Genomic DNA, 12,431 nt, shown 5'->3' on the forward strand with positions numbered 1-12,431 from the left:
TCAAGAACACATATTCCTGCGCATCCAGAAATATAATCTATGCTATCATGTGCCGAAAGTGTCCGTCTGCTATGTACATTGGACAAACATCTCAGACACTTCGCCAAAGGATTAATGCCCACAAAACAGATATCAGACAAGATCACAAAGAGAAAACAGTTTCTTGCCACTTTAACCAGAAAGGACACTCTCTAAATGACTTAGCCACCTGCATTCTGCTACAAAGACCTTTTACATCTGCACTTGAAAGGGAATCCTCTGAACTGTCATTCATGTTAAAATTCGACACTTGCCAACAAGGACTTAACAAGACTTTGAACTTTCTCACCCATTACCAAGACAGTTTCCCCAATTATCACCTGTAATACCATTAACTCACAAACATCCCACTCTCCCTACCTTTAATATCAGCAATTCACAGACACTTACGTTCCTTCCTCCCCTTTCCCACCAACCCCCCCGCATACCCCTTCTGTTCTGCAATGTGATTTGTCCTTTTCATATTTGTTCATTTTTTTTAATTGTATCCTTTGGTATATATGGTTGTGACTACTTTCTTCCACTATTTGATCTGAGGAAGTGGGTCTGGCCCACGAAAGCTCATCATCTAATAAACCAACTTGTTAGTCTTTAAAGTGCTACATTGTCCTGCATTTTGCTTCTTCAGGAGGTGGCCTTTCTGCCTCTCTCTGCATCTGACCTGAGGGGTGTGGTTAACTCTAGCAATTATTGCATGCTATTCCTTACTTATACATTTGCAGGCTCTGATATTACTTATTATTCATAACATATAAAGAAGAATTATTTCTCTGCTGGATACAATAGGAATTATTAAACCTTGTTTGAAAAGAACTGAAAAGTGTTTGATTGTGTAATCCTTCCTGGGACATTTAGTCAGTGGAGATACAGTGAAACTCAGGAATTCAGTGACTCAGTCTGAAGCTATTGTCCACAAGTTATAAGGCTATTAAGTCTGATGATCCTTAAGTACCTCACTTCCCAAGGAAAACCAAGGTTTATGTTTAAAAGACTCAGAGGGGTAGCTGTGTTAGTCTGAATGGTCCTGTAGCCAGGAGCAGCCCGAGGCCGGCTGCGGAAGGTGCGATCTGCGCCCCCACGTGCATGGCTGTCAATGGCTGTGATGTAATCATGGGGCGCCTGAGGCCACAGCGCCCTAGGCAACTGCCTAGTTTGCTTAGGTCCACGGGCCGCCCCTGCCTGTAGCACCTTAGAGACTAACAAAAATATCAATAGTATCGTCAGCTTCATGGGCACAGCCCACTTCTTCAGATCTATGTTATATGCAGTGTTGTGGGAGCTCCCTTGGTCCCAGGATATTTAAGAGACAAGGTAGTAAGTATTAGACCAATAGATACTAATCCAAAATGATCTTACAGTACCTCACCCATCTTGTCTCTAGAGATCTCTGTTGGTCCCCAAGCTGTAATGACTCCAGGGAATGGGATTTTAGTACTTCCCTGCATGCTCTGTTGTGATGATATTGCCAGTGTTGAATATGTAAAGAGTTGCCAAATTTTAAAAAAATATTCCTTCTAAGACATTTAAATCACATTCTGGAGAAGTGGGACACTATTTCTTGGTTTTCTGATCAAAAAATTTAGACAAACTGCAGGGAACATGTAGCATTTATTAAATACATGACAGTAAATGTACAGAAAGAATAAGACAATATACATAATTGGACACATTATTCTAGATTTATTTATTATTTTACAGGTAATATCCCATATCATACAACACAAGATTTAATTATTAAATATATTCCTGTTTACACTTTACACATAGCAGCCACAATATCTACGTCTAGCCACAGCAGCTGTAGTTTAAAATGGATAGCAGGCAAGACTTTACAGAAAGCAATTGGTCATTATGGTTGTCAAGTAGTAGCTGCTACTTTCAGTTGTTCTTCATTGGTTGGCTTCTCTTCCTTTTTGCATTTAATCCCAAGGAAACTGAAAATTTTCATCAGCATGAGATCAACAATCTCTTCCTCTTCTGAAGCCTAAAAAAATGACAAAAACAGCTTCATGTTGCTATAGTTGTTCATGGATTGTTAGTTTAAACATATGGTATGAAGTCCTGATTCTATTGATGTAAATGGCAAACTACCATTGACTTCAAGTGCACCAAGATTACACAGAGAAAATCTAAATCGAACAGAAATCAATTCAGGTGGATGATGCAGAATTTCACCACTACTGAAAAAAAATTCAGTTTGTGGCAACATTGCTGAGTGAAATTCTGGTTCCACACTCGTCCATGGGAGTTTTGCCACGGACTTCAGTAGAGTCAGGAATTTATCAGCTAATTTACACCCGATGGTTCCCCAGATATATGCTTATAACTCTAGTGAAGTGAGAAGAAGTTGCATATGTGCATCTAGCGCTTACATGAACAATCTGTTTTGTTTGTCTTTCCCTTGGTTTTATATACAACAGATTCATCAATGTCTTCACGTATAGCAGAGATTTCCAGCACACAGCCCATGGGCCATTTACAGTCCAAGCAGTTCTATAATTTGACCTGAGCATCCTTGCGCACCTTGGGCAGGGTGTGTCCATATTTCTCCCCAAGCCCTGCCCCATCCTGTTGCCCCCTCCCCTAAGCAACGCGGACCAGGGAATTATAGGGCTTGGTGGAGGGTGGCAACAGGGGTTGCCCTCCTCTTTCATACTCAACATGTCAGTGGGAGCCCAAGTGGCCTCGCAGCCTGCTCTGCCCCACTACACTGCCCTCCCAGCCTGCTGCGCTCCACTTCTCCAAGGCAGCGGGAAGCAGTGCCCTAAGGGCTGGGGCTCTCTACTTCCCCATGCAGTTAAGAAGCAGAGCATTGCCAGCTGGGAAAGGGAAGTGGAGCAGGCTGCTGGGCCGCTCTTGAACCTGCTGCCACAGTGAGTGTGTGAGGGGTAACCTCTTTTGCTGCCCTGTGCCAGGCCCCATAATCCCCCGGGTCTCTCCCATCCATAGGATGGTTGAGGCAGCTGCCACTGGGCCCCCTAAAGCATGGGGCCTGGGGTGGCTACTGTGAATTGTCCTATGGCCAGGATAGCTTTGCTGACCCCTGCTGCTGGCCCCAGCTTTCCCAGGGCCCCACAGGCTAACCTGAGTACGGGGAGGGGGGGGAATCATTCCATCCATATGATAATTGGTGTGGATGCCATGGGGCTCCCCAAAATGTGGGGCCTGAGGCAGCCATCCCAAACCATGCCATGGACAGGATGGCTCTGCACACATCTCCCTTGGGCCACAAGGACATGCTGGCAGTGGCGGGGAGCTAGCACCTGGAAGTCGCTTGAGCCCTGCTGTGCTGCTGGTGGTTACAGTGGGGGCCCTCCAGAGCTGGCCTTACTATGAGGCGAACTGAGGCGGCCACCTCAGGTGCCAGACTGTGGGGCGGCGCCACTAAGACCCAGAGTGTAGAAAATTGTGTCTGCTGCTGGTGCATATGTATTCTTTCTGCTCTAGATGCACAGAGATGGTGGAGTGCTGTGCTGGAGGAAGGAGGGCACAAGAGACATAACAGGCAGGCAGGAAGGAGAAAAGGGGTCATGGGGACCTCATTTGAGCTCCCCGCCTCAGGTGCCAAAGTGTTGTGGGCTGGCCCTAGGGCCCGTGGGGCATTTTAAATCACCTGTGGGTTGTAGTGGAGGAGCATATGGGCCAGCAGGTGGGGCTAGGAGATGCACAAGGGAGGGGGCATGCATGGAGACCCGTGCTTCCCCGAGCAACTGCCAGAGGCGGTGCCCACTGGCCCACTCAGAGGACTTGAGGACTGGCACTGGCCCTAAGGTAAATAGAGTTTGAGACCCCCAATGTACAGTATAAAAGAGGATTTCATATCACACACATATCAGTAGCTACAAATGAAGCTTTGCCATGGACTTCAGTAGAACTAGGATTTCAACCTAAATTTTATGCTAGATTTGAGGTAGGTACATAAAATAGAAATTATAGATAAAACTAAGATTAGTGAACAAAAAGTAGGTAGCTAGATGCTTGCCTGGCTTGTGTGCACAAGTTGTTTTGAGTGTACACATTTCTACTAACAAAGTTTAGGCTGGCTTAGAAAATCTGGTTCTGTTAATTGGAAAGAGCAGTGTAACTTTATAAAAGCTAAAATACAGGCAGTCCCCGGGTTACGTACAAGATAGGGACTGTAGGTTTGTTCTTAAGTTGAATTTGTATGTAAGTCGGAACTGGTACATATTGTAGGGGAAACTCTAGCCAAACATTTTTTTTAGTTTTGGATAGCATAGGGAAAGGTTAACTCCCCTCTAATGTTTGTTTTGCTGTCTGTTCCCCTGTTCAGAAGATTTCACATCTATTTCTGTCCCTGTGACAAACTCAGGACTAAAGGAGTAACTCATCAAATACCAAACAGCTCTGCACCATGCTTTGAGCTAATAGCTTTATTTCCACACACCACCCAGGGTTCTAGGAGGAGGGTCCTTTTTTTGCTAACACAATGAGGCCAGCACTTTGTTTGTTTTGGTGGAGTCTTTGTTTGCCCAGGGAGCCCAGCATGTATAGGGGGAGGAGGGGCGGAGAGGCTGCTTTTGTCTGCTGTTCGGCAGCCTGTTGCTCAGGGGAGGGGGCAGCCTGTTGCTGGCAGGGGAGGAGGAGGGAGGCGTGCAGGATGCGAGGCCACGGGGGCGGGGGCAGCGGGCGTGGGGAGGCACTTTTCCTCTGCCCGGCAGCTCTGCGGGATCCCTGTCCCTGTGGCCAGCTGCTGCAGGCAGAGGCCAGTTGGAGCCGGCCGGAGAGGAGGAGAAGGTGGATTCTAGGACCCAGGTGAGCGAGCCCCGGGGACGCTGCTGCGCTCCGGGAGCCCGGCATGTATAGAGGGGAGGAGGGGCAGAGAGGCTGCTTTTGTCTGTTCAGCAGCCTGTTGCTCAGGGGAGGGGGCAGCCTGTTGCTGGCAGGGGGGCAGCGGGCGTGGGGAGGCACTTTTCCTCTGCCCGGCAGCTCTGCGGGACCCCAGTCGGAGCCGGCCCGAGGAGGAGGAGGATCCTAGGACCCAGGTGAGCGAGCCCCGGGAATGCTGCTGCGCATGTGCGGGAGTTGCCTCACCCCGTTCGTATCTAGGGATCCGACGTAAGTCGGATCCACGTAAGTCGGGGACTGCCTGTATGTTTAATGGGAATAGACAGTGAGCTCTTAAAAGCACGGTATGTGTCCTCATCAATGTTTGTATGGGGGTCTAGGACAAAAGCAAAATGCAGGACAATGTAGCACTTTAAAGACTAACAAGATGGTTTATTAGATGATGAGCTTTCGTGGGCCAGACCCACTTCCTCAGATCAAATAGTGGAAGAAAGTAGTCACAACCATATATACCAAAGGATACAATTAAAAAAAATGAACAAATATGAAAAGGACAAATCACATTGCAGAACAGAAGGGGGATGCGGGGGGGTGGGAAGGGGGAGGAAGGAAGGTAAGTGTCTGTGAATTGCTGATATTAAAGGTAGGGAGAGTGGGATGTTTGTGAGTTAATGGTATCACAGGTGATAATTGGGGAAACTGTCTTGGTAATGGGTGAGAAAGTTCAAAGTCTTGTTAAGTCCTTGTTGGCAAGTGTCGAATTTTAACATGAATGACATCAGTTTAAGGCCTTTATGTGCTACTATAAATAATAAAGCAGTTTAGACTAGCAGGTTAGACCTGTCATTGACTGGGCAAAGTTATTTTGTGTAGATTACACTCATAGGAAAGTTCAAGAAATTAAATATATGTAATAGATTTTTTTATTAATGTGCTGGCAAAAGGGAGTAAAAGAACAGTTTTAAATTTGTAGGATTTCAACTTCAAGCATTATTCATTTTATTGAATAATTACCATACATAGTAAATTTGAATCAGAAACTCATAAAGCTTCCACAGCTAATTTGACTTATTGTGATTTGTAACAGTAATCATGTTCTTTGCACTAAAATGACAGTAGATTAGGTGACACGATTTTAATTTTGTTAGCAAATATTTATTAACTCTAATCCCAATGAAAAACAAAAATAATTATTATATCGGTGTTTCTCAAAGTGGTTCATGGACCCACTCTGAGAAAGCTGCTACTGGACTGCTCCAGTTTGTTTACTTACCGGCTCTGTAGCCACACAGCCTCACAACTCCAATTAGCTGGGTTCACCATTTGAGAAACACTGATTTAAATCTTTCACCCAGCATATTCTGGTGTAAAAAGTAGTGCATTCTACTAATTTAAGTAGCAGAATTGTTTATGCATAATTTGGTATCTGTAGGTAATTGTGAAGTATGACTTTATTTTTCACAAACACATCCACAAACAAACTCTTCAAAATATGTAGTGGATGAACATACCTGATAATGTTTCTGTTCCTCACTGAAAGCAACCAGAATCACTGAAATGAACAGATTGAGTACCACAAATGTCATGAAAATGATACAGGATCCAATTAGGAAAGAGCCCAAAATTGGATTATAGTCCAAAACCTGGAGAATAAATAAATTAAAGCATTATGGTTTTTATTATAGCAGAAAAAGGTTAGAAGCTGGGACAACTTAACACCCTGAAGTGGGTACCCATGTTGTCAATAGAGTATACTAGATGTATCTTCTCTCTCCAAGAGTGATTTTCATGCAGTGGTGCAACTACACATCAGAGTTGATAGAACATGCTTTTCGTGTATGTATGCTTTCGTGTATGTATGCTTTCGGTCATGCTTTCTTTTGTTTTTTAAATGTGTACATCTGAAATTAGTAATCATGCAGGTATGATCTTGGCAGACCTGTAAACTAAAGGCTTCTGCTTATTCATAGAACAAAACAGTACAGATAGTGCAAGCTTCACCATGCATTCCTGACAGTCTACCCATGCAGTGAAAGAACAGGTCAGTCTACATATGGATTCAGTCATTTGACCTTTTTTCTGTGGCAGCTAATTAGGGTGAATATGGACACATGTCAAATGGAGCCTGTACTGAGACCCACCACATTCATTTAATCTAACTAAAATATAGGAATCAGTTAGCAACAATTTTTTATACATGGCAACTTGGGTGGGATTTGAACATAGGACCAAAGAGGTAAAGCACCATCTTAGCTTGTTACTAATCTGCTGAACTATCTGATATCCTACTGGATCAGCTTTTCAAATAGTCCCCAAAAATGCACAAGAAAAGCATGAGCTTTTGTATGCACTATTATAAATTACTGTACCCACAAGTTTAGCTGGTTCATGAAATAAATTCTTTTGAAAATGTTCTCCCCTATATGAAATAGGCCTTTTTTTCTTTTAAGGGTGAGTGACATCTGCAAACATTCATTACTCAGAGTCATACTTACAATACTTCAATGAGATTTCTCAAAGTTGCAAATATAACACATGGTAGCAACTGTTTGTCGGCTTGGGCAAATATTTATTGATTGACAAATGTTTCATACAAGGACAGGATAGCATGCACAAGATAACTATGTCAAAGGTGAAGAGTCACAGAGATTAGCACCACGCAATTTTTAAAGCTATGTCTACAAAGTAACCTTCAGTACCAAAATAAGAGAAGCTCATGAATGATGAAAGGTGACAAAGAAGGACTAATTTAATTCCCCAAAAGAGTTGGCTAAAATAAGTTGTAACATGGAAGAAGCTTTTGTGGGAGGTCAGGGAGTCAAAAAATCTGTTAAAAATCCAGACATTACATTTGCAAACACAGTCCCCCTTGGAGAACAGAAGGTTCACATATACAGGTTGTTCTGTGTTTCAGGGGGTCCATCTAGACTACCAGTAGTAATTTCTGTTTTCTAAAATGAACCATGCAATAATTTTTCAATGGCTCGCAGTGAAGGTGACTATTTAAAACCTGAGTCCATTTCTTATACAGGCAGTCCCCGACTTACGTGGATCCGACTTATGTCGGATCCGCACTTACGAACGGGGCTTTTCTCGCCCCGGAGCTCACGGGCGGCGAGTCGCCACCCGTGTCCTCCGGGGCGAGAAAAGCTTCTCCCGGTCTCCCTGGTCTGCCGGGGGGTCCAGCAAAGCCGCTGGACCCCCCCCAGCAGACCAGGGGGACAGGAGCAAAGCCGCCCAGGGGGCGGGGGTCCCGCTGCCTGGGCGGCTTTGCTCCCGGGCAAACGAGCAAAGCCGCCCAGGCGGCGGCTTTGCTCGGGTGTCCCTGGTCTGCTGGGGGGGTCCAGTGGCTTTGCTGGACCCCCCAGCAGACAAGGGAGACAGGAGCAAAGCCGCACAGGTGGCATACCGCCGCCTGTGCGGCTTTGCTTGGGGGCAAAGGAGCAAAGCCACACGGGCGGCGGGGTCCCTCCGCCTGTGCGGCTTTGCTCCGGTCTCCCTGGTCTGCTGGGGGGGCAGGGGGCGTAGCTAGTGCGCCCCCCCCCAGCAGACCAGGCTTTTGTTGCGGGACGCCTCGGTTAGAGCAGCTGGGGTGCTGCCGGGTTGGTCCTGTGGGAACCTATGGGGCAGTGCCCCAGCTGTTCTGTCCCAGGCTCCAGATTCAGCAGCTGTTGAAACTGATCAGGCTGATTCCAGGAAGCTGGGGGCAGAGCAACTCTGCCTCCGGCTTCCTGTAGTCAGCCTCTGGTCAGTTTCATGGGCAGCAGCTGAAACTGGAGCCAGTTCCAACTTACATACAAATTCAACTTAAGAACAAACCTATAGTCCCTATCTTGTACGTAACCTGGAGACTGCCTGTATCTTAGTGAAGGATTCAGGAGGATTTAAATGAAATGGAGAATAGGATCTGAAATTATATTGTATCCTAGTGTCTCTTTCTTGGCTTGATGAGAAAGTGCTCCCAGGTATAAACCAGGCAGTTGAGCTTTTAAAATCAGACTCATGTTTAACACTAATCAAAAGTCTCTCTTTTTGGTGGCTGAGAGCATTAAGCACGTCTTCCTTTATGGCATTGAATATTTAAAGTTTTATTAAAAACATAGTACAGGCAGTCCCCGAGTTACGCGGATCCGACTTATGTCGGATCCGCAGTTATGAACGGGGATTTTCTCGCCCCGGAGGACTGGAGCGGCGGGACGCCTGGTCCCGCCGCCCGCCTCCTCCGGGGCGAGAAAAGCTGCTCCCCGTCTCCCTGGTCTGCTGGGGGAACCAGCAGACCAGGGAGACGGGGAGCAAAGCGGCGGAGGACCCGGGCCGGACCCACGGCGCTTCCAGCTGATCTGGAAGCGCCGCGGGTCCGGCCCGGGTCCTCCACGGCTTTGCTCAGCGTCTCCCTGGTCTGCTGGGGGGGGGACACAGCTAGTGCCCCCCCCCCCAGCAGACCAGGGAGACGTGGAGCAAAGCCCGGGGCCTGTGGTAGAGCAGGTGGGGCGCTGCCGGTTGGTCCCGCAGCACCGCTCCTTGGCGCTACTGGACCAACCCGGCAGCACCCCAGATGCTCTGCCCCAGGAGTCCTGATTCAGCCGCTGGTGATCAGTTTCAGCAGTGGCTCAATCAGGACGCCTGGGGCAGAGCAGCTGGGGTGCTGCTGGGTTGGTCCAGTAGCGCCGAGGAGCGGCCGCGCTACTGGACCAACCCAGCAGCACCCGAGCTGCTCTGCCCCAGGCGTCCCCAAGTCAGGTGCTGCTGAAACTGACCGGCGGCTGACTACAGGATGCCCGAGGCAGAGTTGCTCTGCCCCGGGCTTCCTGGAATCAGCTGCTGATCAGTTTCAGCAGCAGCTGATTTGGGGACGCCTGGGGTTCTTAAGTTGAATCTGTATGTAAGTCGGAACTGGCGTCCAGATTCAGCCGCTGTTGAAACTGATCAGTTTCAGCAGCGGCTGAATCTGGATGCCAGTTCCGACTTACATACAGATTCAACTTAAGAACAAACCTTCAGTCCCTATCTTGTACGTAACCCGGGGACTGCCTGTAGTGTTATCTGTACTGTTCAGCTTTCAGTTCTGGAAGACAGAACTCAGATTGTCAGGAGTAACGTTCTTTCTTCTAGAAAGGGATTTCTTTCGCAATTCTTCTAGAAAGGGAAAACAGTGAAATGTAGCTATGCTGATTTCTCAAAATGGTTTTATAGTGCCCTACTGAGTTATCTGCTTTTTAGCAGTTGTGAATACATTTCAGAGCTGGCACCTTTTCTTTACAAATGAAATCATCTGATGTTTATAAGAAACCCCACTAATGGAGCTAATTTCCTGTGAAACTGCACCAGAAGACATCCAATTAGTCATTAAAAACTCTAAGTCCCACTCTTTTGACTCCACTAAGTCCCACTCTTTTGACTCCACTGTACTGCCGTCATTGAGTAATGGTGTATTCTTATTACAATTTCCTCATCCCTCCCCAGCTCTTCACTACAGTCTAGTTTTCTCCTCAGCAGTCTTGTAATCTCTGTGGGACAGGAATAAGTACCTATCACCACATCTTTTGGTGAAGGCAGAAATAATAATCGTGAGTGTCAGCTATAAAATTCTGATCTTGACTTTGTGGTTTGGGGTTTCATTTTATTTGCCTTCATATGAAAGTAACTTAGTTAGACTAATAGTTCCTGCTCCACCGAGCTATCTTTTTTGTGTGTGTACAAAAGATAGGTCATGGTCTTAAGTGCTATTACAATACAAATAATTAATAAAAAGTCTTTAAAGGGTAGGTCTGGTACCTCCTCATAATTGAAGATTCCCAGCTGAAGACTGACCATGGTCTCTGCTGAATCAAAAAGTGTTTTGTAAGAGTGCAGCTTCCAGCCAAATATCAAGTTTGTCTGCAAAGGAAAGGAGGCAGATCTTGTGTCATAATCACAAGAATTTGTTATCCATTTAGTTAAAAACTTATATGTTCACAGAAAGTTGTCCTGATCTGACAAAGTTACACGGAGCTGGCAAGAAGTTAAAAGTTGTGAGTTACTTCTCCTTCATGATTAGGAGTCATGATACACATGCAGACTAATGGACCCATCAAACAAGTCATCTTACTCAGTTCCCAAGACTTTCACTACATCAAAAATAGGAGTGTTTGCAGGGAAGAGAATGAGGGAACAAGTGTTTGGGGTCGAATTCAGCGGCAAGGAACCAAGTGGTGGATGGCCAGAACCACAATAAAATATTTTACATTCATAGAGAACCTGATTTTTCAGCAATGCTGAGCACCTGTAGCTCCTCCTAGCTTCAAGTGGCTTTGTAGATGATTAGCACTTCTCAATATGAGCTCAGTGGTGCCTTTGTTCTGAAAAATCTAAAAAATATTCTACAAACTATACTCATGAATCATTTCACCTAACACTGATACACACATCTCTGGATTATTTAATACACAGCAATACTATAAAGCAGTATATCTCTCTAATTAATTCATTTGTTAATGAACTAAGATTGCCAATTCTTAAGGAGTAGGGACCGTGTCTTCCTTGGCACCCGTACACTACTAAGTGCATTTTGGATGTTGCTATAATATAAATACTGCCCCTTGAGCATGCGCCTTGTTGGGGCGGGGCAGCTTGTGTGTTCTTATGATCCCAGGAGCTATGCTAGTGGGAGCTTAGTGCTCCTGGTAGGTTCAACCAAGCCGGAAAGGTCAAGGGGAGAGGAGCCAGACTAAGCATGCACATTGGTCCTCCAGGATTGGGGGTTTGGCTCAGAGCTAATAACCCTGACCTAGAAAAAGCTTTTGTTATGGAAACAGCAACAAAGAATTCCTTCTCAACTGTGTATGACGACCTTCCAGTGTCACTTACAGTGACTTGTATGACTGCCAATGGTGAAAGCAGAAATGAACCTATTGACATGAAGATGGAAGTCCTGAGTGCCAAGATTAAGACAATATGGCACTGGACTGTTGAAGTAGAAATGAAGAACATGAATTACACTTGGGGCACTATTGAGAGGCTGGCCAGAGACAGACAGAAGTGGAGGATTTTTGTTGCTGCCCTATATGCCAGTGGGTGTGAAAGATGATGATAATATAAATAAAACACAATGTAAGGGGAGATGCAAATAGTTGTTTTGGTTGCAAAAGATGTACTTATTTTACAACAGCAACAACACCCAACCTACACTGAGCCCTACTGTGCTGAGTGTTCACACACTTAGCAAAAGGGAGTCTCAATTTAAATTTATAATGTAAGTAGACAAGAAAGAGAAACTGGACCTGTTATCTCCATTCTACAGATGAGAAACTGAGGCACATACTGACTTGGCCAAGGTCACACAGAATGTTTGTGGGAGAGCTGGGAATTGAATGCTGGTCTGAGTCCCAGTTTGCTGCTTTGATCTGGATTCATTGCTATTTTGCTGAAGTTCTAATTACTACCTAATCTTTTCAGTGACAGATTGAATATATCTATTCTATATCCACCTGCTCTTTACATGGTAATGTAAATATAGTGTTTCAAATAAAACAATAAATATACATAAATAGTTGCAATGCAGTGATTCATTAACCTGATTGAATAAAGTAGTGTGCTTACACAGTAAT

At 45.5% G+C, this 12,431-nt stretch overlaps 1 protein-coding gene across 1 annotated transcript in view; it reads right to left on the bottom strand.

Moving 5' to 3' along the window:
• Positions 1-1,639: 1,639 nt before the first annotated feature.
• LOC102457958 (polycystin-1-like protein 2) overlaps positions 1,640-12,431 on the bottom strand; it is an 81,051-nt gene continuing 70,259 nt past the window's right edge. The window contains exons 41-43 of the mRNA XM_089781617.1: positions 10,621-10,722; positions 6,357-6,488; positions 1,640-2,023 (exon numbers count right to left, since the gene is read on the bottom strand). Coding sequence (XP_089637743.1) covers positions 1,898-2,023; positions 6,357-6,488; positions 10,621-10,722 — 360 coding nt within the window. The 3' untranslated portion in view covers positions 1,640-1,897. The remainder of the gene's footprint in view (positions 2,024-6,356; positions 6,489-10,620; positions 10,723-12,431) is intronic.

The sequence above is a fragment of the Pelodiscus sinensis genome, chromosome 12, assembly GCF_052426305.1.
Source record: "Pelodiscus sinensis isolate ZL-2025 chromosome 12, ASM5242630v1, whole genome shotgun sequence".
Taxonomy (NCBI): Eukaryota; Metazoa; Chordata; order Testudines; family Trionychidae; genus Pelodiscus; species Pelodiscus sinensis.